We start from the raw sequence: 25,612 nt of genomic DNA on the forward strand, positions 1-25,612 counted from the left end.
GGAAGGAAGAAGAGGTAGGAATGTTGTAAGATAAGATGGAGTTATGGGATGGTAAGAAAGCAATTTCAAGTATATTGTCAACTGTAGGGGAAAAATTGTTATAAATACATATTATTAATAACAGTTATGAGATCATATAATTGTGAATGTATATATGAAATTAATAAAATTTTCAAAAAAATAAAAATAAAAATATGGTTAAGTGGATCCTGCTTCCCCGTTGGCTTGTCAGGTCGCAAAACAGAATCACGCAACACCCCCTCCCCCGGAACTCAGCGACCGTCATAAAAATGAGCCAGTTGCCCAACAGCTGGATTTTGACCACGTTGCAACAGTCACAAGTGTGAAAAAGGAGCACGTTGCTTTTTCCAATGCTGTTGTCATTTTTGGAAGGGTTACTAAAGGAAATGGAGGAATATGCTAATTCTATCTGATTTTTCATGGAGTAAGTAAGCAAAATCTTTATTACGGTCAAAGACCAGCAATACACATTAGTTTTTACACTATATTAAAAAAATACTAACATTAAAATATAATTAAAAAGTATTGACATTAAAAGTGCATAATAACATAATGGTCCAAAGATTGTTAAAGGTATGTCCAGATAATTGGTACAAGATGGTGCTATACTTCTGTAGCCAATTTTTTTCTTATGGACATTGCAACAGCACAGAACTTCGCCACTCCATACGTGGTAACCGGGTTAGTGTCCTGGAGGAGGAAGCCTAGATAAAAATTCTCTGCCCTCCCTGGAAATCTCTCTAATAAGGGGAGAATATGTGCAGACCTACAAGCTCTGTATAGCTTGCAGTGTAATAGAACATGTGAATTATCTTCCACTTCTCCTTTGCCACATATACAAACCCGTTCTGCTATAGGTGGCACAGTGGTTAGAGTGCAGCACTGCAGGCTACTTCAGCTGACTGCAGTTCTGCAGTTCGGCTGTTCAAATCTCAGCGGCTCAGGGTTGACTCAGCCTTCCATCCTTCCGAGGTGGGTCAAATGAGGACCCAGATTGTTGGGGACAAGAGGTTCCATCCACCAAACTCTGACTTTGTAAACCGCTTAGAGAGGGCCTGTAAAAGCACTGTGAAGCTGTGTATAAGTCCACAGGTGACGCACTGGTTAGAGTGCAGTACTGCAGGCCACTTCAGCTGACTGTTATCTGCAGTTCGGCTGTTCAAATCTCACCGGCTCAAGGTTGACTCAGCCTTCCATCCTTCCGAGGTGGGTAAAATGAGGAGCTGGATTGTTGGGGGCGATATGCTGACTCTGTAAACCGCTTAGAGAGGGCTGAAAGCCCTATGAAGCGGTATATAAGTCTAACTGCTATTGCTATTGCTATTATACCTGTCCTGGAGGAGTGCTGAAGGAAGGAGGTTAAATCTGGCTCTGATTTTTCATGGAGAGGTCTTTGCCCATGGGAAACGCAGACAGGTGCTGCCACCTTGTGGAGGGACCAGGCGCAGCGCAGCAAGACAAAGCCACTAACTCTGAACAATGAAATATATCCTGTATAAATCATTCATTAGCCAAAGCAGAGCCTTTTCAAAAGTTGTTTATTTTAAAACATGAAACCAAAGCGGAATAGAAACCACAGGAATTACATTTAGAATCGTTTCCGTTGTAATATCTGCAGAACAGAAAGAACAAACCAGTAAATTAAAAAAAAAAAACAGCTATAGTACAACCAAAATTCAAAATAAAAGTTTTTTTAAAAAATAATCGTCGTCAGGCTGACACCTCCCCCAACCCTCTGTTGAAACCCCCGTGAAATTTCCAAAAAAAACCAACCACTTTTTTTTTTAGTGTGGTCCAGTGGAGATCTTTGAAAGACGCTTAGTCATACGGCTTTAAAAAATTATATTTATATATATTCCATATACATATATTATATATGTATACATAAAAGTAGAATGCTGTATTAACCATTGTGGTTTAAAGCAAAAAAACCCGGTTTGAAAACAGCAGTTCGGAGTTGGTAGAATTTGCCACACCTCTCAAAAAATAATAATGAAACTGGAGTGGGACAGAATCAAAGGGATAAACAATTCCCCAGGTTTGCAGACGGAGGAGTGGAGAATAGAACTGCTGGTTGCCAATGGATCACAGCGCCAAACCCACCAAGGCTCCTGTGCCTTTCCTAGTCACGGATAGGCAGAAATTCAGAAGGTGAAGCTTGGCCCTGCGTCCTAAGAGGTGGCGTTGCCTGCAGAGTTTAGGCTGCGTGTTGGGATTCCTTGTAATAAACCAGGATTCTGGGTTTCTAAGTGGGCTTGCTTGCTTTGGGGGCAAAGCATGGGTCATGAAGGATGCAAACCAGAATATCAGCAACCCTGCTAAGGGAGACTTCAACACAATCGATTGAAGTAGGGGCAGAGACTAAAAACAAGTCCAAATTCTTGACCCCAAGGCCAATGTTCCTGGGAATCAGAAGCTGGGAGGGATGACAATTCCCAGAATCCCCACCTAACCTCCCTTGAAAAGCTGAGTTGATACAGGTGTGGGGGGTGGGGGTGGGCAGGTCCAACCGCAGCTAGATTGTGAGATGGATCCTGGTGTCAGAGAGGGAATGGTGAAAACAAGAGGAGCATCCACCTTGCATAGAGACAAAAGTGTGGTTGTTGAAGACACAAAGCACCAAGAACTAGCCTGATGCTAGTTCAGCAGCTGCCACTGGTGGCTGTGGTTGTTGTTGTTGTTGCGTTGTTGAAAGGTAAGAAAATGTTCAGCCCTGCTTACTGAGGTCGGCCCTGCTAACCCGGATCCTAAGGGTGGCCTCGGAGTGTGCCGGTGTGTAGCTGTCTCTGTTTGGTCCCAGGCGCACCGTTGTCTCTCTTAAGGTTGGCAGGTGGTCTACAGGGGAAATCTGGGGATTAACTAACAAGGATGAGGTGGTCCTCCCACCACTACACTTTAGCTGATGGGGGAGAGAAGTCCCATCAGTTTCTTAGCACCTCTTCCTTGGGGCACAGGGAGCCACCTCTCAACAAGAACTCCTTAAGCTACAAGCAGGAGCATCTGCCATAGATTGAATCAAAGCACTTAGTCCTCCTCTCACCAATGGCTGGTGGTAACGTTCTCATATGCCCTTCCACTGAGCAGCGGACCAGAAGGCCCAACGCTCTGTCTTGTTACATGGAGGAGCTGGGTCCAGCTATCAGTTCTCCAAGGATCTCAAAGGTGCATCACCATGACATGCTCACAACACCTAGAATCTAGAGATCTAACACTGGGCCTGTCTAAATTCCTTCAGGTCCGAGAAGCTCACTCTTAAAGAACTTTGGTGACCATGCGTGGTCTGACGCATCTCTCTGAGGGACACACCTCAAAAAGGAGCATAGACCTACATGGGTTATTCTGAGTCCTTGTCTACATACTTGGCCATCAGAAGAAGGCTGAAGGCTCCATTTTTTTTGCTGAAGGCTTTTTTTAACCCAACATGGTCCGAAAACCAGGATTCTTGAAGACAACAGGAAGATGCGACCCACATCTCTCTATTGTCCCTCAACAGAGATGCCTGAACTGGACCTCCTCACTTAGTTAAGCTTCATACTTCCCGGAGGAAGATGCTCAGTTGATGGGGGAAGCAGCACCTCCTCTTAAACAAGAGCTCAGAAAGGGTAGGTGAAGGACCACTATGGCTTTTAAAAGACTTATTTTTTGGCACAGATACGGTTGAACAATGTCCAGAACTTTCCCCGCAAGAAGCTTTTGACATGACCCAACGTACTAAGTCCTAGATCTCACTCTTTCAAAGAAGAAATGGACACAGTTGGTCAAATGGGCATCAAAGCAGGCATACCCCAAAGCCTTCTGCCCCCAGTGGCCTCCAATCCACGGTCAAAACTGAACGATGGACCAGAAGAAATGGACACAGTTGGTCAAATGGGCATCAAAGCAGGCATACCCCAAAGCCTTCTGCCCCCAGTGGCTTCCAATCCACGGTCAAAACTGAACGATGGACCAGAAGAAATGGACACAGTTGGTCAAATGGGCATCAAAGCAGGCATACCCCAAAGCCTTCTGCCCCCAGTGGCCTCCAATCCACGGTCAAAACTGAAAGATGGACCAGACCTATCACTCAACCTTCTCTTGGGCCTTGGCGGCTACACGGACCGCACCCCACACCATCTTCTGAACCTTCCTCTCTCGGCTCAAGCTGACAACACAAGAGATCGTGAGATGGACTTGACCTTCTCAAACACTACCAAGGATCCTAAGAGAAAGACCAACCGATATTCCCAACTGCTCAACTTCCGAGTGGATCTTAGGAAGCACTAGCACGCTCTGGGGGGGAAATATAGGTCTTGTGTCCTTATGGGCCACAGGTAGAGAAGAACGACAGATCTAGCTGGCAAATGTGGTGGGACGAGCAGTGACTGAATTTTAACGCACGCATGCGGAACGCACACATTTTCTGTGATGCTCCAGAAATTGGCCCTCAGTAAAATCGTTCCAGGTTAGGGCCAAGTTTAAGCTACTCTTTCCTCTTCCTTCCAGTTAAGATGGCCAACACCTGAGGTATTTAATTCACACATACCTATCGGATTTGCTCTTTTTTTGTTTTGTTTAAATTGTGGCTAGTTGAGAAGAATCTAACCTTCAAGTCTTGGATACATGGATGAACATCATTATTATTTTTTCCTCACCTTAAAAACCCTTTTCTCATCTTGAGAAGCCAAAGAAAAACTCAAAACGAAAGTGAGCTAATATTATACAGACAGGATACAAAACACGACACCGTTTTTTTCGTTTTCGTTTTTTGGAACAGCACACACAAAAAATAAATTCACAGCCAAGTCTTGATTCGATTTCCCCCCCTCCCGCCTCACCCCCCCAAAAAATAAAAACAAAAACAATTACAATGCAGTCTTCACAACACCGGATGGGAAAGTTCTCCATCCTCATGCTCTGTACATGTCACATTGCGGAGAGGCGCCTCGGGAGCTTCAGATGGTCCCCCGTTTTTCTTTAGGATTGTTTCTTTTTAAGTGATGGTTTTCGCAGGGGGAAAACCCCCCAATTTCCTTGCAAATGGCTCTCAGGAAGGAAGGAAGGAGAGGAAGGAAGAGTTTTAAGACTCCGCTTTTCCACTCCAACCTCTCGTCCACCTACTTCAAGGTTCTGGCCAAGCGGTCTTAGCCAGCCGCCACTCAACGTTATCTTGAATTTCGTAGGCCCCCCCAAAATCCACAGGAATGGTTTTTTTCTCCCCTCCCTGACTGAGTGGCTGGGAAAAATCTACAGCACCGTCCTGAGAGTTCTTAACTTGCAAAAGGAAAAACAAGGAGAGAGAGAAAGCTAAGAGAATGGGAAAATAAACTATTTTGTGGGGTTCGTCTACTCTGCTGAAGCAGCTGGTGCAGAAGCTCTGATCAAGACACCGATCCAGCCAAAACGTCAACACCCTTGCCAGCCAATAATTGAGGAAGGGGAGGGAACTTGGGAACAGGCTGGTTCGGAAGGAAGGGACAGCCAGCGGTGAACAGCCCTTAGCAGTCGAAATGGTTGCAACGGATGCTTGGCACGAAAGGAGGAAGCGAGGAACGTGGCCCCTCTCTTCTCGTTGAAAGCCAACAAGAGACCATGCAAAGACTCACGTTTTCCAAAAGGGAGCCATCCTGACATGCCCCACGAGGTCTTCACGTGCTCCTGGCCTCCCCAGCCATCCATATTTACACGTGGGTGGGGACGGGGGGAGGAGTAGACACCCACACCCCCGGTTGACTCGTACCCCCGTCGATAGAAGCGTGCGCTGTCGTTTGAGTTTGAGATGATTCTGGATCTCGGGGAGTTGAAAAGTGAAGCAGAGTTCGGAGTGCCTGGAGGAGATTCACCCTGCGAACGAACTCCGACCTGGTCCTTTCTCCACCAGGTTGTCTTCTGCTTGTTGGACAATGCGGAGGACATCTTAAGATTCGTGCAGGACACTCCAAGCTGGAGGTTCTTCTAAGTGAAGAGGCCTTCAAACTTGGCAACTTTAAGACGTGTGGACTTCAACTGGTCCATGGATGGCCTTCAAATTAAGGGGAGGACCTATCTTGAGAAGACCCAAGAGTTCAATAAGGATAGGGTGGACCTATTCAATATCCTAAAGATCTCACATAGCAGGAGCACCAGGAAGTGTCCTACAGAGAGTTCTGGGAGTCCACAAGTCTTAAAGTTGCCAACTTTGGGGACCTCTGTTCTAAGCGATGGCGACTTCTCAGGAGAAAGTTAGTTTCTATAGTGGTTATTATTACAACGTTTGTTGCTGGTCCCTTCCTCAAGAGGATCATACTCAAGTTTTTCTTCTGCCTGGAGAAGACGGAGCAGGACGGGGGTTGTCTTCCTGCTCTCCGCCAACCAAGCTACCAAGAATGTTCTTCTGAAGATCTGCACACCATCCAGAGGGCTGAATTTTGGTTCTAAGGGCACGCTTCAAAAGTTGGTCTGTGAACGGATGTATTTTGGAGGGTTCATTTCTTTTTGTACAAATACCTTCATGGTTGGATGGAGGTCCGACTCCTGTCCCAACGCTACTGAGTGACAAGCTGCATTACTTGGGAATCTAGAGACAAGACTGAGTGGGCTTCCTGCACTTAAGACACGAGCAATGGCTTACATGACCCTGATGCTCAAGAAAGACCTAACAGTGGTTCGGTGTCTCCTCATTCTTCTGCCAGCTGCATCTAAGGATTTCGGCACCTTCTGACATTCTAGGTTTTCAAAGCAAGCAACTATGGTGGAGGGGTGTGTGGGTGCACATCTCTCAAGAGCGAAAGCAAGCAAAACTTCCTCTCAAGTGTGCAAAACTCAAAAAGGAAATCTCCGTGCTTTCAAAATGAGAAGAACCCAAGAGATCAGTAAGGATAGGGTGGAACTATTCAATATCCTAATCATCTCACATAGCAGGAACACCAGTAGGTGTCCTACAGCCATTGTTCTTCTTCCCAATTTGCTGCTCACCTCTACTGTCAACAACTTAAGAAGCAACTGGTCCATGGATGGCCTTCAAATTAAGGTCAGGGCCTATCTGGAGAAGACCCAAGAGTTCAATAAGGATAGGGTGGAACTATTCAATATCCTAATCATCTCACATAACAGGAACACCAGTAGGTGTCCTACAGCCATTGTTCTTCCTCTCTATTTGCTACTCACCTTGACTGTCAACAACTTAAGAAGCAACTGGTCCATGGATGGCCTTCAAATTAAGGTGAGGCCCTATCTGGAGACTGACCACTGAACCTCAAAAGTGTCTTCCCATAACAGTATTTTATTTTTAAATTTTTGCTTCCTGATTTAAGGATACAGGGACAGGGACAACCCTCCTTTCTCCATCTAAGATCAACCCGTCCAGGGATTCGTCCGTCCCAACTCCCCAAAGAAGCGTTGAGAAGTCTAACCTAGGAGGACCCCTTGGGAAGAAGCTCAAGTTTTGCTGGCATTTCCTTGACCTGTCAAATCCTTCTCCCAACATTTGATATTTCACAGCGCCCTCCCCTCCTCCAACCTACAACACTCCTTAAATATTTCCCTGGAAATATTTTGGCGCCGAAAGAGTGGCGGTTTCCAGTTTGATGACTTCACATCAGCTCCAAAGATGTTTGGGGAGAGCTAGCAGGAAGTACAGATTCGGATGAGGAGGGCGGGTAGAGGAGAAGGAGTGTGTGCTCATATAAGGCTGTGTTTGTATGTGTGTGCCAACAAGCACATACATCCAAGCACATACAAGCTGGTGCAGGAAGCCTACTCCTTCTTGCTGGGACTTTAAACCCAGAGAGTAAAACAGAGGAGTAAACTTGTAGTAGAGGTATCCAAGAATCGCAAAGGGTTGAATGAGCAGACCACGTTGTAATAGGCAAGGGACCAAGGAGTTGAGGAGATCCCAGGTCGGAGATCCACTGATACTGGCAGGAGAAGCGAGGAGGCCCTCTACGGCAGCTCCAAGAGATCTTCAGGCAAAGTGTGGAGATATCTGAGCTTCATTGGCGAAGTGGACATTAAAGATGGCTTTAGCTTCAGCGGGGCCACATCAAGAGCGCTTCCACGCCATGATCCAGTTTTATAAAGTCCTCTGGTTCATCCAATCGTTTTGGACGGGTTGGAGAGAATCCTTAGGGAGGAGATGGCCCACTCGATCATTTCCGGGGCAACGAAAGTGCATTCCTCGTACAGCGAAGGAACACAAGAAGACCAGCAGCTCTTCAGCACGTGGACATGAGCATGTGGAGATGTCGTCCCCCCTTCTCTGTCGAGAGAGAACCGCGAGGGAACAAGAGCCTAGACCTGCAATAAGCTTCTGCGGAGATGTCTTCACGTGGACCATAGGCCAGGTGAAGCCGGGGAAGAAGCAGCAGGAAATGCAACTGAGCTGGAGCCTGGGAGAAATAGCAGGATAGATCTGCGAAGACAACAGAAGCTCAAGGACGGCCCATTCCCTTCCATTTTTCACTTCCAGGGGTCCTTGTTTTCAGTGCACGCTTCCAGAATCCGGCCGAGGCTGGTTGGTGGCGAGGTATTTAGCTCTCATGCTGGAGGTGTACTACAAGGAGCAAAAGAAACCACAAGAAGAGAGACAAGTGGATTATCAACTCACACGCCTGTGGCAAGAGCTAACTTCAGAACCACCAGAGTTGAAAGGGGACCCTGGAGGTCTTCTAGTTCAACCCCCCCCAACAGGGGACCCTAGACCCGTGATAGCGAACCTATGTATCTGCAAGCCAGCCAACTGATTTTCGGCCTTCTGGAAGGCCGGGGGACACTGTTTTTGCCTTCCCCAGGCTTCAGGAAAGCCTCCGGAGCAGTGGTGGGATTCAAATAATTTACCAACCAGTTCTCTGCCCTAATGACCAGCTGGGTAGGCGGGGCTCGGTGGTCATGTGATCATGTGGGCGTGGCCAAGTCAATGTCACTCAGGTCGATGGGCACTTCGCCTTAGTTGTTACAGTGGTTATAAGGGTTAACCGGAGAGGCAGTTTCCGTAAGCAGGGCAATAAAGATGAGGCTAGAAACAACACCAGAATGTTTCCTTCTGCCTTCCTTACAGGGTTAGCCCTGGAAAGTGGGAAAAAACAAAAGGAGATTTCTTCCAACAACCGGTTCTCCGAACTGCTTAGAAAGTTACCAACCGGTTCTCCCGAATAGGTGCGAACCGGCTGAATCCCACTACTGCTCCGGAGCCTGGGGAAGATGAAAAACAGGCCCAATGAGCCTACCAGAAGTTCGGAAACGGATTGTTTCCAAACTTCCGGTAGGCCTGTTTTTTGCCCTCCCCAGGCTCCGGAGGCTTTCCTAGAGGCTGGGGAGGGCGAAAACGTCCTCCCCCCGCGCCCCGAAGGAAATACCAAGCTCAGCTTGGAGGCGAGCAGTGCGGCGTGCATGGGGAAGAGGCCTGTGTGGACATGCGCGAGTGGGGATGCGCTTTGCATTATGGGTGCTGGCACATGCTTGCGTTATTGTACCCAACAACGAAAAGGTTCACCATCTCGGCCCTAGACCCTTTCAAGCCAATGGGATCTCCAGCGTCTCCTGGAAAACTTCCAGTGATGGAGGACCCACACGGCAAAATGTCCCCCTGCTTAACTGTTCTCCCTGTCGGGAAATTCCTCCTTATTTCAGATACGGTGATGGTCTGATGGACCTCTGGAGAATTTAGGATTTGCACTGAGTTACAAATTAAGGAGCCGACACTCTCAACAGGAGATCCCAAACCCAAGAAAACACGGGGTCAGATCTGCAAGCCATCTTTTCTTCTTTAGGTTTCAGGCCTGCTGCACTTTCCACTGTCTACTGTGGGAAAATGGGAACGGGGATTATACGGAGTTGGGTGATGTGTAGCCATAACAACATTCTTCTTTAGAAAGCTAAGGTCATCTTGGTCTCTGCACCGGGATGGAACTGGGTGGGTGGAATCTTGTCGTTGTGGCAGTGGGAGATTGGACCATGGGATGGACTGGTGGGTGTGGGTGGCAAGATCTTGAACTTTCAACTGGGTGGGGGAAACCGGGAAGCTTTTAGATTCGTGTTTCCCCAGATGTGTCAACATGGCTCTCTTAATAAATTGGAACTTTGAGCAATACTTTGCCACGGACTCTGATTTTATTTTGGATGCTATTTGGAACTCTGACATTAACCCGAATCCCCCTTGAAATACTGGATTCTAGATTGTATAGAGGTCATTTGCAATATTTAGTGCATTGGAAGGGGTGCCCTTTGTCTGAAGCTACGTGGGTGAAAATTTGGAATGTGAAAGCTGACACATTAGTGAAGCAATTTCATGACAGGTTTCCAGATAAGCCAAAGGATCCCCATGGGATGGGGTGGGGGGGTGAGAAAGAGGTGGTTAGTTAGTGAATGTTAACCCTCTGCATTATTGTCTTCATAGGACACACTTTTCTTCCGAAGGGGGGCTGCCTGTCAGACCTGCAAGCCCTTTTTTCCTTTTTTTAAGGTTTTAGGTCTGCCATGCTTTCTACTGTGGGAAAATGGAGTGGAAGGGGGGGTGGGGAAGTGACACATGGCTTTGCAGGTGTGCGAAAGAGCAGCGACGAAGGATTTTGTCCGCCAACATCTCACTCCAATAGTTCAAAGAAACCCAGGGCAAAAAAAACATATATATATATATATATATATCATCCTACAGATTTCAATTCCGCAGAGAAGAGAGCACAGCTTTAAAATGCGATTCCATTTGAAGTAGACAGGTAAGTCCTCGACTTACGACCTGTTCTGAGTTATGATGGGCCTCCCCAGAGCTCCTTACGTAACCCATTTTCAGGGTTACGAAAGCCGTACACACACACACACACACACACACACACACACACACACACAAAATCCCGTGGTGATGTGATCACCTTTGGATGCTTAGCTATTGGCTGGGTGTTTATGGAGGTCTACAGCATCCTAAGTTCCCTGGCCTTGATTTGTGATTTTTTGGATGGGGGGCATCTCTGGTGTTTACTTCCAGATTCCAGTAAAAAAAAGAACAACCAACCTGTTCTATTCCTTCTGTAAATGTATCACAAATTTGAAAGAAAAGGGCCATAAGATCCCCATGTAGGTGTCACCACACTTGATGAAATTTCTAGGTTCTACAGACACCTCTGGCCATCTCTAGGCCTTTCGTTTTCTGTGGTTTAGTCATGATAGGGACCTTGTATCATCATGCTCAGGAGCCAATCCTTTAGTATAATAGAATAACAGAGTTGGAAGGGACCTTGGAGGTCTTCTAGTCCAACCCCCTGCTTAGGCAGGAAACCCTACACCACTTCAGACAAAGGGTTCTCCAACATCTTCTTAAAAACGTCCAGTGTTGGGGCATTCACAACTTCTGGAGGTCAAGTTGTTCCACTGGTTCATTGTTCTCACTCTCAGGAAATTCCTCCTTAGTTCTAGGTTCCTTCTCTCTCCACCCATTGCTTCTTGTTCTGCCCTCAGTTGCTTTGGAGAACAGCTTGACTCCCTCTTCTTTGGGGCAGCCCCTGAGATATTGGAAGATGCTATCATGTCTCCCCTAGTTCTTCTTTTCATTAAACTAGTTCCTGCAACCGTTCTTCATCTGTTTTAGCCTCCAGTCCCCTAATCCTCTTTGTTGCTCTTCTCTGCACTCTTTCCAGAGTCTCCACATCTTTTCTACATCGTGGTGACCAAAACTGGATGCCGTATTCCAAGTGTGGCCTTACCAAGGCCTTATAAAGTGGCATTAACACTTCATGGGATCTTGATTCTCTCCCTCTGTTGATGCAGCCTAGAACTGTGTTGGCTTTTCTGGCAGCTGCTGCACACAGCTGGCTCCTATTTAAATGGTTGCCCACTTGGACTCCAAGATCCCTTTCATGGTTACTACTATTGAGCGAGGTACCACCTATACCGTACCTGTGCCTTTGGTTTTTCTTGCCTAAATGTGGAACCTGACTTTTGTCCCTCCCAGCACCAAATGTAACTTGTCTTGGCTTCACCGATTATTCAAGACGAGTTGCCATTTGAACAATAAGGTCGAGAACGTCGGCTGAGCCTTCAGGCCCTCTCTAGAAATGGTTGGTGGGTCCTAGGCTACATTCTAGGAGGAGGAGCCAAGGTGGCGCAGTGGTTAGAGTGCAGTACTGCAGGCCACTTCAGCTGACTGCTATCTGCAGTTCAGCGACTCTAATCTCACCGGCTCAAGGTTGACTCAGCCTTTCATCCTTCCGAGGTGGGTGAAATGAGGACCCAGACTGTGGTGGGCGATATGCTGACTCTGTAAACTGCTTAGAGAGGGCTGAAAGCCCTATGAAGCGGTATATAAGTCTAACTGCTATTGCTATTGCTATTGCTATTCTGCCCCTTGTCAAGTTCTCTTCCAGAAAGAAAAAAAAGGGGATGTCTGAAATACAAGGTTGGTAATACAGAACATTGAGGAAGAAACAAGAATGCAGTGAACCAACAGCCACGACGAGGCCCTGCCATTCCTTGCCCCACGGTTGAGTGGACCAAGCGATGCACAATTAAGGGACCATGCCAGGAGTTAAGACAGGAGGAACCTCCGGAAGACCACAGGCAATCATGCACCCGATGAACATACATAGGCGGCTCCTCCTCATGCGCTTGGCCCATGCACCCCAAAGCAAAGCATGTGCCTTTTGGGACAGGTCACGCTAGAGCAGGTTTGCCAAGGTGTGGGAAAACCCAAGCTCTAGAGAGTCTCAAAGCGTACGATGAAGCCGGGATGAAGAAACGGGGCAAATGACAACAAGCAAGAAGCCAGGATGGAGAAGCGGGGCAAATGAGATGAGGTAGATGTGTTTGTTCTTCCGGGGGGCGGGTGGGGAGAGTTGGTTTGTATCCTGAACACTTCGCAAAAGTTAGAACAAGTCTCTTCTCAAAAGTTCTCTAGATGTTCATCAAGTCAGAGATATTTGGCATCAATCCGATTTAACCAGATTTGAGCAGAAGGTAGCAAGCTAACCTTGGCTGGTTGAAGGCTACTGTTTTCTGGAAGAGTTCTGGAGGGCCAGAGGCAGAGGTGGGTTCCTACCAGTTCGCACCTATTCGGTAGAACCGGTTCATCAAATCTACCGAACCGGTTAGAAGAGGTTCCACCAGTGGACCCGGAAAGCAGGCCACACCTACAGAAGAGGTTCCAAAAAGTTTTGAAACCCACCACTGGTCCTTGGATATGATTATTCTACACTATCATGCTCCTATTTATAAAACTCAGTGCCTCTGTGAAAGCTAAGGATGACTACTGCGTTTGTGGTGCAATCAGAACGTTGCGTGTGTTGAAGTTGTTTTAACGCAAACCAAAGATGCCTTTTAAAAAACAAGTTTACATCCTATTCTTATGCAGGCCAGTGCTGTGTGAGAGGTGATTTAAGGTGGTTCTGACAAGTGTCGTCGGCATCTTCATATCCGGTCACATGGGCGGCAAGCCACTCCCATCCGGTCACATGGGCAGCAAGCCACTCCCACAAAGGAGGCCACACCCACAGAGTAGGTTCGAACAATTTTTGAAACCCACCACTGTCCAGAGGGTTCCCACTGCGGCATCCTGAACTCATCTGGATTGAGGGATACATCTAGAAGGACTATGTCTAACTCTTGGTGGGATCCCCCAGGACCGGTGTCTATCGAGGGGGATATGACTAGCTGCAGTGTGGAGGTCAGCAGGAGACCAAGGATAATGAACCATGCATGGTCTTCTCAAGCCACCAGGGAACGGTGTCCTATCACCAGTGGTGGAATGTGGAGGATTGAGCAGGCTGTTGGTAGCTCCCATATTCCAAGGTTTACTTCTACCTTATGGAAGATAGAGCTAGGAGGCAGCACCCAGCTGGGAGATACGGAATTGCTCGTGAAGAAAACCAGGATAGAATTAGACCTGGGTCCAACATTTTTGAGGCACCGAACCGGCAGCAATGCCGGTGGCAAACACCACCACCCCCACCCCCCCGTCGACAGTGGTTGGTTTTCAGCCTTGTACGCCGAAAACCAGAATCCCTGCTACGAGACGGGCAGCTTACAGACACGACTTAAATCCCCCAATCCAAAGATAAATTAAAAAAACAAGACAGAAACTGTGACACAGAGGGAAAGCGATTTGGAGAGAGACAAATAAGGGCTTGGCGAGAGAGATCCGCTGGGTTTCAGGGGAGCTCAGCCAGCTAAAACTCCGCAGGGGGTGGGTGGGAGTTCCACCGAGGAGGAGATGCAGAACCGCTCCGGTTTCAGAGATCCTTGGTGGTCTCCAACTTGACGTTCCCAGGAGAGCAGTGGTGGGATTCAGCCGGTTCGCACCGGTTCGGGAGAACCGGTTGTAAAACTTTCTGAGCAGTTTGGTAAACTGGGTTGTTGAAAGAAATCATGAGGGCATAGAACCGGTTGTTAAATTATTTGAATCCCACCACTGCAGGGGAGCCAAACAAAAGAAGTCCTTTCTCCATTGTAAAACTCCCTGGGGAAGAGGAGTGGGTGGGGTGGGGGGGTTTGGAGCAGTGGTGGGTTTCAAAAAAAATTGGAACCTACTCTGTGGGTGTGGCCTCCTTTGTGGGAGTGGCTTGCCGGCCATGTGACCTGGTGGGAGTGGCTTGCCGGCCATGTGTTTTCTCTCTCTCTCTCTCTCTTTCTCTCTCTCTCCTTCCTTTTGTCTCTCTGTCCCTTTTTAATTTTTTTCTTTCATCTCTCACTTTTTCTTTCTTTTTTTCTTTATTTCTTCCTTTCTTTCTCTTTCTCTTTCTCTCTCTGTGTGAGTCTGTCTGTGTGTGTGTGTTTGTGTTTGGGTGTGTGTCAGTGGTGGGTTTCAAAAAAAATTTGAACTTACTATGTGGGTGTGGCCTCCTTTGTGGGAGTGGCTTGCTGGCCATGTGACCTGGTGGGAGTGGCTTGCCGGCCATATGTTCTCTCTCTCTCTCTCTCTCTCTCTCTCTCTCTCTCTCTCTCTCTCTCTCTCTCTCTCTCTCTCTCCTTCCTTTTGTCTCTCTGTCCATTTTTCCTTTTTTTCTTTCATCTCTCTCTCTCTCTCACTCTTTTTCTTTATTTATTTATTTATTTCTTCCTTCCTTTCTCTTTCTCTCTCTTTCTGTGTCAGTCTCTCTGTCTCTGTGTGTGAGTGTGTGTGGGGGGGGGCAGTGGTGGGTTTCAAAACATTTCGGAACCTCTTCTGTAAGTGTGGCCTGCTTTCCGGGTCCACTGGTGGAACCTCTTCTAACCGGTTCGGTTGATTTGACGAACCGGTTCTACCGAATAGGTGCGAACTGGTAGGAACCCACCTCTGGTTTGGAGGCTGTGATTCTCACTGGCTACAAGGGGCTGCAGGAGAGCTTTTGCCATGAAAAGATGGAGAGGACCCTCCGCGACGGAGGAGCAGGGGCGTAGAGGCCCCGGTTGGGAGGAGGATGGCGGGGTGAGGAAGTGCAGGGAGGGGAAAGGCGGGAGCCTTGGGCAAGGGACTCGAGGCGGGGTGGGTGGGTCAGTGCAGGGTGGCAGGATCGGGTGGGTGAGTGGGCGCCCAGCGAGAAGGACCCTTGTTTCAGTACCTGTTCCGTTTTTGCGGGCGCGGCTACCAGTACGTCCGAGCACTGTCCGAGGGCTTAAGCTGCCAGCTGATATGGCTGTTACTGTCCATGGCAGCCAAATACAACTGTGGTAATGCAGGAAAGGAGAGAAAAAGAAAGAAAGAGAGAGAGAGAGAGAGAGAGAGAGAAGAGTGCAGCCTCAACGTGCATGAAAAATAACCACAAGTGCAAGCATGTGACTCGTTGTGGTAGGGATGCCAATGATGGAAGGGACTCAAGGCTACCATCTTTGGAGAACAGACCTTGGAGCCAGGAAGGGGAAAGGAAACGAAAGAAGGGATGACTCAGGGGACAAAAAAAAAGAGAGAGAGAGAGAGAGAGAGACAAACGATGAAGAAGACAACTCTTGCCCTACTGGAGACGTTGACTTGGTTTCCCACACGTTGAGCACCCAAAGGGAATTAATCTTGAGGAACGCCGTGACCCGTCAAAACCGCGCTCGACTAAGCCGCGCCCGATTAAACCGCGTCGCTGACGTCATCAACAGGGCGACAACAGCCAGCGCGGAGAAAGAAGGGCGCTTTAAATAGCGCTTTGAAAGCAAGCCGATTCAACTTAAGGTAAGGGTTAGGTTTAGGGTTAGGTTTAGGGTTAGGTTTAGGGTTAGGTTAAGGGTTAGGGTTAGGTTTAGGATTAGGTTAAGGGTTAGGGTTAGGTTTAGGGTTAGGTTAAGGGTTAGGATTAGGATTAGGATTAGGTTTAGGGTTAGGTTTAGGGTTAGGTTTAGGATTAGGTTAAGGGTTAGGTTTAGGGTTAGGTTAAGGGTTAGGTTTAGGGTTAGGTTTAGTGTTAGGTTAAGGGTTAGGTTAAGGGTTAGGTTTAGGGTTAGGTTTAGGGTTAGGTTTAGGATTAGGTTAAGGGTTAGGTTTAGGGTTAGGTTAAGGGTTAGGTTTAGGGTTAGGTTTAGGATTAGGTTAAGAGTTAGGTTTCGGGTTAGGTTAAGGGTTAGGTTTAGGTTTAGGTTTAGGTTTAGGGTTAGGGTTAGGGTTAGGTTTAGGGTTAGGTTAAGGGTTAGGTTTAGGGTTAGGTTAAGGGTTAGGTTAAGGGTTAGGTTTAGGGTTAGGTTTAGGATTAGGTTAAGGGTTAGGTTTAGGGTTAGGTTTAGGATTAGGTTTAGGGGGGTTAGGTTTAGGTTTAGGGGTTAATTTTAGGTTTAGGGTTTACAGCGTGCTTCTGTCTCCGCGCTGTGGTCGCCCTGTTCATGATGTCAGCTACGCGGTTTAGTCGGACGCGGTTTAGTCGAGCGCGGTTTTGTGGTGGAACCGAGGAACGCTACTCTATTCTGCTTCGGTTCAGAACCCTCTTAATGGACTTGGCATGAGCCAACAGCAACATGGATTTGAGTCCAATTCTGCCTGCACACTTCTCTGGGTTTTAGGCAGCCTTAGCCGATTCTGGTTCTGGTGGAACACGGTGTGGGCCAAGTCACTCATTGGTACCCTTGACGAGGCTGCTTTCCACGAACAAAGTGTTGCGTACTAAGAAAGGAGACCCCAGTCTCATTTACATGGGGTCTACCACTTTTCACATCTGAAGCAGACATCACCTCTACGTGCTACAGGACACTTCCATTTTTATAAGCAGCGAGTGTCCTCTTCTTCTCAACCTCCAAAGCATGGACCGCCCTAACTCCTCAGGTAAAACCCAAAATGTTCTGGCGTTACACCTTCCATCGTGGTGGCAATGCCTGTCTTCTGGCACGTTGAGATAAGACATCAAACATATCTCTACCTCCCAGCTCCTGAACTAAGATGAGGCATTCTCCTTAGATCCCCTTGAAGCACCTTTCTCCTTTTGAAGTCCAGATCTATATCCTCCCAGATCTAGAGCATCGTGGCACGACAAAACCGCGCTCGACTATTAAACCGCGTCGCTGATGGCATCAACAGGGCGACAACAGGGAGCGCGGAGAAAGAAGGGCGCTTTAAATAGCGCTTTGAAAGCAAGCCGATTCAAGTTAAGGTAAGGGTTAGGTTTAGGGTTAGGTTAAGGGTTAGGTTTAGGGTTAGGTTAAGGGTTAGGGTTAGGGTTAGGTTTAGGATTAGGTTATGGGGGGTTAGGTTTAGGTGTTAATTTTAGGTTTAGGGTTTACAGCGTGCTTCTGTCTCTGCGCTGTTGTCGCCCTGTGATGACGTCAGCTACGCGGTTTTGTCGAGCGCGCTTTAGTCGAACGCGGTTTTGTGGTGGAACCCTAGAGCATAACACTGCTGGGGGTCCCTTGAAGGCCACAATGGCTCCTTTCCAATCTTCTGAGAATTAGGATTTATTTATTTTTATTTTGCCAAAGGAGAAGAGTAGAAAAAAAATCTACCGTAAGGGACTACGATGCTTTGAATAGGTTGTATTAGAGGTGTCCAAACACCTGTAGTAACAGATTCCATCACTACTACCACCATATGCATAGCCAGAAGAATAAATATTCCACCCCCGTCCCCCCCAAAAAAGGAATTTGCTCTAAAAAGCCAGCAGCTTCAACTTTTATGAAATCAAAATGTTTCAGAATAACTCCAACGTATTTCTAATTACGGCTTGAAGTGCTGATCTAAACATCTGTTTTCTCTTAACAACACTAAAATCTCTTCTACGACACCAACCATATTTTTCCTTAAAAAAAAAAGACTGGGGTTTTTTGTTTTTTTTGTTCTTGCAATATACTGAAGGCATAAAATATAACTGATCCCTTTGGAGATATTCCCTGCTGGCCGAAGACGGTGGTATCGAGACCAGTCAGTACACCAGACTAGAATAAATCGAGATATAAGAACCACAACTCTGGAAATTAAAAGAAATAAACCCGGGGATGTTTTTTATATAAAAAATAATAATAACTTCTTGTTCAAAGGGAATCTTCCATAAAATACATACCGTATTTTTCGGACTATAAGACGCACGGGAGTATAAGACGCACCAAGATTTAGAAGAGGTAAATTTTTAAAAAAAAACATTTTTGTACTCTGCAGGCCTTCCAAACCCTCTGCATGCCTCGTTTATTTGTGAAAAGAAAGAGTTTGAGAAGCCTGCAAACTGCTCCTGCAGGGCTGGGGGCAAAAACGAGCAAAAAACGGCCCATTTTTGCAAAAAAAACAACAACAGGACATGCATAGGCTTTGGGTGGCTTGTAGAGGGCTCCTGGGGGCTGGGGTGGTGGTGGAAATGAGCAAAAAATAGGCCGTTTTTGTTTTTGCCCTCCCCAGCCCCCATGAGCCCTCTACAAGTCTCCGAAACCCTCTGTGCGTCCATTTTGCGATGAGTCACGAAGAGGGGACTAAGGTGGCAGGCTGAACCAAAGTTAGGCCTCAAGCCTGAACCAACCTAGGGTTTCATGATATTAAGCTTTAACTGTTCATATATAGAAATTGCAAAGGTTTGCTTTTAGAACATGGTGCAATACGACACGAGTTAGAAGGAAGTCTGCACAAGAAATCTGCTGAAGCAAAGTATCTATTTTAACCTATCTGCTGGCTTGGTTGTAAATCTGTTTAGTAGACACATTGTCTGTTCCTCAAACTACGAGCTATGCTGCTCCATATATACTTCCTGTAACTTCCTGCAACTCAGGGGCAAATCTTGAGGGGTGTTTCCAAAACTAACAGATGGCTTTAGCTGAAAGCGATAAAACTACATAAGGACTTTCCTGACTTTCACGCTTTGTTCAGGCCCTTGTTTCCGAACCTGCGCAATAAACATTTCCTTCCCTGAAGAGCTGGCTTGCGTGTCCTGTCTTTTCTACAACAACGGGATGCGTGGGGTGGGGGTTTCGGGAGGCCAAAAATGCTGTATTCAGTGTATAAGACGCACCCAGATTTTCACCCTCTTTTGGGGGGGGGGGGAAGGTGCGTCTTATACTCCCCAAAATACGGTAGTTTTTTCTCTCTCTCTGGAAACCAGAGGGAAATTTCCAAAGAAGGAAAATATGAATATTAAAAACCCAAAGATGAACTCAAATAGAGAAGAGAACACATTCTGATTTTTCCTTCAAGGCTTGATTTTTGGTGTCACTGCAATTTCCCTGTGGCCAAACATTACCGGCTTTTTTCGGCATACAAGAAGACCTCTGCAGAATTGTGCTCTTGGTCCAACAACTCCGTGAAGGCTCCCGTATCATCACAACGATGTCATGTTTCCTGGGTGTGTTTTTGCAGTAAGGACAGGACTCCATACTGAATGAGGAGAAGTGGGTGGGGGTGTGGGGGGGAGGGGCTTGCCTCTTGGATGGATTTGTGAATCGGGGTGAAGAAGACCTCCCACAGCTCTTTGTCGGAGATCTTCAAGGACAGATTGTGGTTTTACCCTTTCAAAAAGGAAGAGCAGAACTTACAGAAGGAGGTGGAGATTCCCGGCCGATCAAAGGGGTGTTCTCACAACGGGGATTCTGGAAATTGGCGTTCTGGGTCCTGGGAGGCAAAAGAATCATATTGAGAACTTGGGAGACACAATGTTATTATAGATATCAAGGAAAGGTGTCATCTCTCCCCTTGGAACGTGGGGGATTTGGGGAGTTGAATCCCACATATCTTAAATTTGCCAAGATTGAGAAACATTGATTTGAACTCAGCTAATACCTTCTGATGTTCTTATCATGCTTCCTGGTTGAACTCTGGTGCTGGAGAAGAAGACTCCTGCATTGAGTCCCTTGGACTGCAAGGCCATCCAAGCAGTCAGTCCTAGAGGAGGTCCACCCTGACTGCTCTTTAGAAGGGCAGATCCTGAAGTACTTTGACCTAATGGGAAGGAAGGACTCCCTGGAGAAGAGCCTCATGCTGGGAAGGATGGAGGAGCCAAGGTGGCGCAGTGGTTAAATGCAGCACTGCAGGCTACTGCTAGATCAGCAGTTCAGCGGTTCAAATCTCACCGGCTCAGGGTTGACTCAGCCTTCCATCCTTCCGAGGTGGGTAAAATGAGGACCCAGATTGTTGGGGGCAATATGCTGACTCTCTGTAAACCGCTTAGAGAGGCCTGAAAGGCCTATGAAGCGGTATATAAGTCTACTGCTATTGCTATTGCTATTGGAGGGCAAAAGAAGAAGAAGGGGACGACAGAGAAGGAGGTGGCTGGATGAAGTCCTTGAAGCAGTCGCCATGAACTTAAATGGACTCTGGGGGGACAGAAGAGGACAGGAAGGCCTGGAGGAATGTGGTCCATGGGGTCGCGATGGGTCGGACATGACTTTACAACTAACAACAATACTTTCTAATTACTTTTTCATCAGTATCTGTTAAAAATTTTCTCTAAGTCATTTTATTGTAAAAACCTTTAGATTTTCTACCTTCATTCTATCTAGATTGTATCTGTACATATGAATGCCAGTTCATTTCTATCCCTTCTTGTTTTCAACTCTTGGATAAATTTGAGTTCACCCTCTGCATTCAATAATTCAACATATCTAACTGTTTGTTCCTTTTTATATATTATTGGATATGAAAATGCTTCAATTGTTGATATCCAGACTGGAATTTTTAAGTAGTGTAATCTTTTTACCTTTTCCCAGTTTAATAACAACGCCTCCCTTATATAATGTCTTCTAAAATAACCATGTGCTTTAGTTAGCAATAGCAATAGCAATAGTTAGACTTATATACCGCTTCATAGGGCTTTCAGCCCTCTCTAAGCGGTTTACAGAGTCAGCATATCGCCCCCAACAACAATCCGGGTCCTCATTTTACCCACCTCGGAAGGATGGAAGGCTGAGTCAGCCCTGAGCCGGTGAGATTTGAACAGCCGAACTGCAGAACTGCAGTCAGCTGAAGTAGCCTGCAGTGCTGCATTTAACCACTGCGCCACCTCGTTCCCTTGTACCATAAGAAAGCATGCCATACCAACAGTAAATCATGACCTTCTACATTCAATAACCTATAGCAATAGCAATAGCAATAACAGTAGACTTATATACCGCTTCATAGGCCTTTCAGCCCTCTCTAAGCGGTTTACAGAGTCAGCATATCGCCCCCAACAACAATCCGGGTCCTCATTTCACCCACCTCGGAAGGATGGAAGGCTGAGTCAACCCTGAGCCTGGTGGGATTTGAACCGCTGAACTGCTGATCTAGCAGTCAGCCTGCAGTGCTGCATTTAACCACTGCGCCACCTTGGCTCTAGAGTCTGGAGTCGGTGGATGGTGGCAACCACAAATGGGGTTTCCTTGATTCCGAGGATCCTCAGAGCAGCGAATAACCCAGAATAATTTAGAACAGGGGTGCTCAACCGTGGCAACTTTTAAGACCTGTGGACTTCAACTCCCAGAATTCCCCAGCCCCAGCATGAAGTCCACAGGTCTTAAAAGGTGCCACGGTTGATTCCCCCACACACCCCCGGTCTAGACCGAGAGAGAGATACTAAGATTGGGGGAATCTGGGTCTTTCCGATTTGGTTCATCGCTCTGTATTGTGGTCAACTTCAACTAGACGCAACTTTCCGAGGCTGGGACCTCAGCGGCAATCCCCCGATGCTCCCACTCACATGTACTCCGTGACGGGCGCGTTGCTGACGGTATGCGCAGCCGCTGGGATGCTACTTTCACTCCCGTAGCTGCTCCCACAACTGTAGAGGCTCGGCATATGGACTCGGTACAAGTTGTCGTGAGTTTGGCGGTTCCCTGGAGCTGTAGATTCTTCCTCTCCATCGTCTTCGGTGCTCCTGGTGGAGAAGAAATGGAGAGAGGAAAAAATACATGCCCTGACAGTGAGAACAATGAACTAGTGGAACAACTTGCCTTCAGAAGATCTGGTTTGCTCCGTCACTGGAGGCTTTTGAGAAGAGGTTGGACAACCCCTTGTCTGAAATGGCATTGGGTCTCTTGCCTGAGCAGGGGTTGGACTAGAAGACCTCCAAGGTCCCTTCCAACGCTGGTATTCTGTTCATCTGAGATCCATTAAGCTGTGCTTGGACATAGCAATATCACCACCAGTAGCTAGTGATATAAAGAACACCTAGGCTTGTATCCTGCTTTCCAGCCCTCTCTAAGAGTCAGCCTTTTGCCCCCAACAATCTGGGTCCTCATTTTACCCACCTCAGGAGGATGGAAGGCTGAGTCAACCTTAACCAGGTCAGGATCGAACTCCTGTCAGTGGGCAGAGCTAGCCTGCAATGCTGCATTCTAAGCACTGGCAGGAGGAAGGAAGGAAGGAAGGAAGGAAGGAAGGAAGGAAGGAAGGAAGGAAGGAAGGAAGGAAGGAAGGAAGGAAAAAATAGCGATAGGCGTTAGACTTATACACTGCTTCACAGTGCTTTGCAGCCCTCTCTAAACGGTTTACAGAGTCAGCCCCCAACAATCCTGGTCCTCATTTTACCCACCTCAGAAAGATGGAAGGCTGAGTCAACCTTAACCAGGTCAGGATCGAACTCCTGGCAGTGGGCAGAGTTAGCCTGCAATGCTGCATTATAAGCACTGGCAGGAGGAAGGAAGGAAGGAAGGAAGGAAGGAAGGAAGGAAGGAAGGAAGGAAGGAAGGAAGGAAGGAAGGAAGGAAGGAAGGAAGGAAGGAAGGAAGGCTGAGTCAACCTTGACCCAGTTAGGATCAAACTCCTGACAGTAGGCAGACTCATTCTGTTACTCTGTTAATCAATCGATGGTATGGACATTGCCTCCGGAAGTTGTGGGTTGCTCCAACACTTGGAAGCATTTAAGAAGAGATTGGACAACCATTTGTCTGAAGTGGTGTAGGGTTTCCTGCCTGAGATAGGGGGGGTTGGACTAGACGACCTCCAAGGTCCCTTCCTGCTTTGTTATTCTGTTTCCGCTATTTTGTTTCTTTCCTGTTATTTAAGGAACGTTAAAAAAAAAGAAAATAGAAAATGTGGATTCTGGATAGAGGCTCATTTGCCGCCGACGCCACAAGGGGGCAGTCCACTATTGCTGTGGAAGGCCCTTTGTGAGTCAAGGATGACACATCTACCACAACCCGACAAGCAGCTGCAGAGCAACACGGAGGCGTCTTCGGGGTGTCGATCCAAAGCATCAAGATGGCAGCTGCGATTGTGCGAATGAAGTCTGGACCCTTTCAAAACACGCGTAGAATCCTCCCTACTTGAAGAGTTGTTATTTTTTTTTAAAAAAAAAAGTTGTGAGTGCAACACAACCATCCTTAGGAGTTGTTCATTCCTCTTTAAACCTGGGCATTTCTATTTGTGTGTCCCTTTTTTTTCCTTTTTGCAGTCTGCAGACATCAGGAAAGGGGTGATAAACACATCATCCATACGATGGTGCTCGGAGAGGGTTGCGGTGGCCTAGAGGTGAAGCTCCCGCCTCAGAATCAGGAGGCTGTGAGTTCAATCCTAGGTAGAGGCAGATATCTGCTGAACAAAACTCCGCACTAGCAACAGGAAGGGCATCGGGCCACTAAACAGACTGCTAGCTTCGTTCAGTTGCCCAGACTCCACCCATCAAGGGATTATGGAGTCGTTAAAAGATGATGATTAAATGAACTGCTCTCAAGTATTTGTACGGGCATATTAAAACACACCGGCTCAAATGTTTCGCAGTTGTGGCCTGCCAGTGGCCAGCGAAGCTGGCAGCAGATTCGGACAGTGAGGAGGTTGGGGAGGAAGATGGGCCGGTCCTGGAGTCTGGGGAAGGCTCTGAGGAGGGCTCTGTGTCGGAGGCAGAGAGGGGGCCAGGGCCGTATGCCAGTTATCAGCTGCCTTCGGAGTCAGACATCAGTGAGGGAGAAGAACAGCTGGAGCCTGTTCCCAGTGTGCGCATGCGCAGAGTTGCCGGACGAAGGGAAGAGCTAAAGAACAGAGGCCGACTTGGGAGTAAGGCCACAGGTGGACGGTGAATGGCCCCTCCCAGAGGAAATAAAAGAGGAGCAAAAGGGGAGTGGAGTTTGCAGGAGACCATTAGCTCGCTTCATTGGTTCGTGACTCTCCGAGGCTCCTTGCCAAGTTTTGCAGATATCAACCTGGCAGCTCTCCAAGCCTGATAAGGTCTGTGACTGTAAATCCTCCTTTGAAAGACTTTGGTGGCGGTGAAGGAGCAGAATTCACAGCCAATTAATCAAAGGGGTTTTTGTTGGGACAAGGAGTTTGCTTCAGGCTCTCGGGAACCTCGGTCAGAACACAAGGGTTTACGATCGTTAAATTATGATAATGGCTAGCATGGTTCCGTAAATGGATTAAATCTAGAAAACCAGCATTCACAAGTCATTGCTAACATGGGATACTGCCCCCCCCCCATCTTTTAACGACTCCCTTCTCTCTGTCTCTCTCTCTCTCACACACACACATTTATTTTTTTTGCACACCCACCTCTTTTGCTGCCAGGTGTGTGGGACGCTACACACAATGGAGCTGAACATCAGGGCCGTCACGAAGGAGAAAAGGACCAGGTAGATGAGTCCTTCTACACCATCATAACAGAAGCCAGTCAGCGCTTGGACATAATCCTAAAAGGAGATAGAAATACATTACAGGGAGTCCTCCGATTACAACGGTTCAAAGTGACAACCGCGGCGTGAAAACTGACGCGCAAAACCAGCTTTCCCCCACACTTACGACCGTTGCTGCATTCCCATGGTCACGTGATCAGCATTCAGACGCTTGGCAACGGACTCATATTTATGTCGGTTGCCGCGATCCCCTTTTGCGACCTTCCAACAAGCAAAAGTCCAGTGGGGAAAACTGGATTCACTCAACAACCGTGTCACTAATTTAACAACCGCACTTACTGTAACAACTGCGGCAGGGAAGGTGGAAAAACTGAACAACGGTGGAAGCTGCCAGCAGGGCAGAAGGAGATTGGACCAGGGGATGGGCTGGTGGGTGGGTATGGGGGCAAGATCATGAACTCTCAACTGGGTGGGGAAAACTGGGAAGCTTTCAGATTCGGGTTTCCCCAGATGTGCCAACATGTCTCTCTTAATAAATTGGAACTTTGAGGAATCCTTTACCTTGGACTCTGATTTAATTTTGGGTGCTATTTGGAACCTGGAAAGTCGAGGGCTGTCCATGCAATACAAAGTGGTGTGTGGTTGTGTAGCCACTTTTGGTCCCTTTGAAGGAGGCCTTCTTCATTCTCCTGCAAATCTGTTGCGTCGAGAAGAGCCGTTGCATGGCAACGAGGAGGTTAAAACTCCCAACTCT

The 25,612-nt window shown here is 47.4% G+C and overlaps 1 protein-coding gene across 1 annotated transcript; it reads right to left on the minus strand.

The window, feature by feature from the left end:
• Positions 1 to 1,542: 1,542 nt before the first annotated feature.
• On the minus strand, positions 1,543 to 24,915 carry TTYH3 (tweety family member 3; the record flags this gene model as incomplete). The annotated part of the gene is given in 5 exon segments (XM_087729394.1): positions 1,543 to 8,527; positions 15,498 to 15,601; positions 19,855 to 19,930; positions 21,993 to 22,169; positions 24,779 to 24,915. Coding segments are annotated over 4 exon segments (384 nt in total). The 3' UTR covers positions 1,543 to 8,527; positions 15,498 to 15,520.
• Between the last annotated feature and the right edge of the window lie 697 nt (positions 24,916 to 25,612).

The sequence above is a fragment of the Thamnophis sirtalis genome, unplaced genomic scaffold (genome assembly GCF_051295495.1).
Source record: "Thamnophis sirtalis isolate CommonGarterSnake01/CBP01778 unplaced genomic scaffold, rThaSir2_p1.2 scaffold_14, whole genome shotgun sequence".
NCBI lineage: Eukaryota > Metazoa > Chordata > Lepidosauria > Squamata > Natricidae > Thamnophis > Thamnophis sirtalis.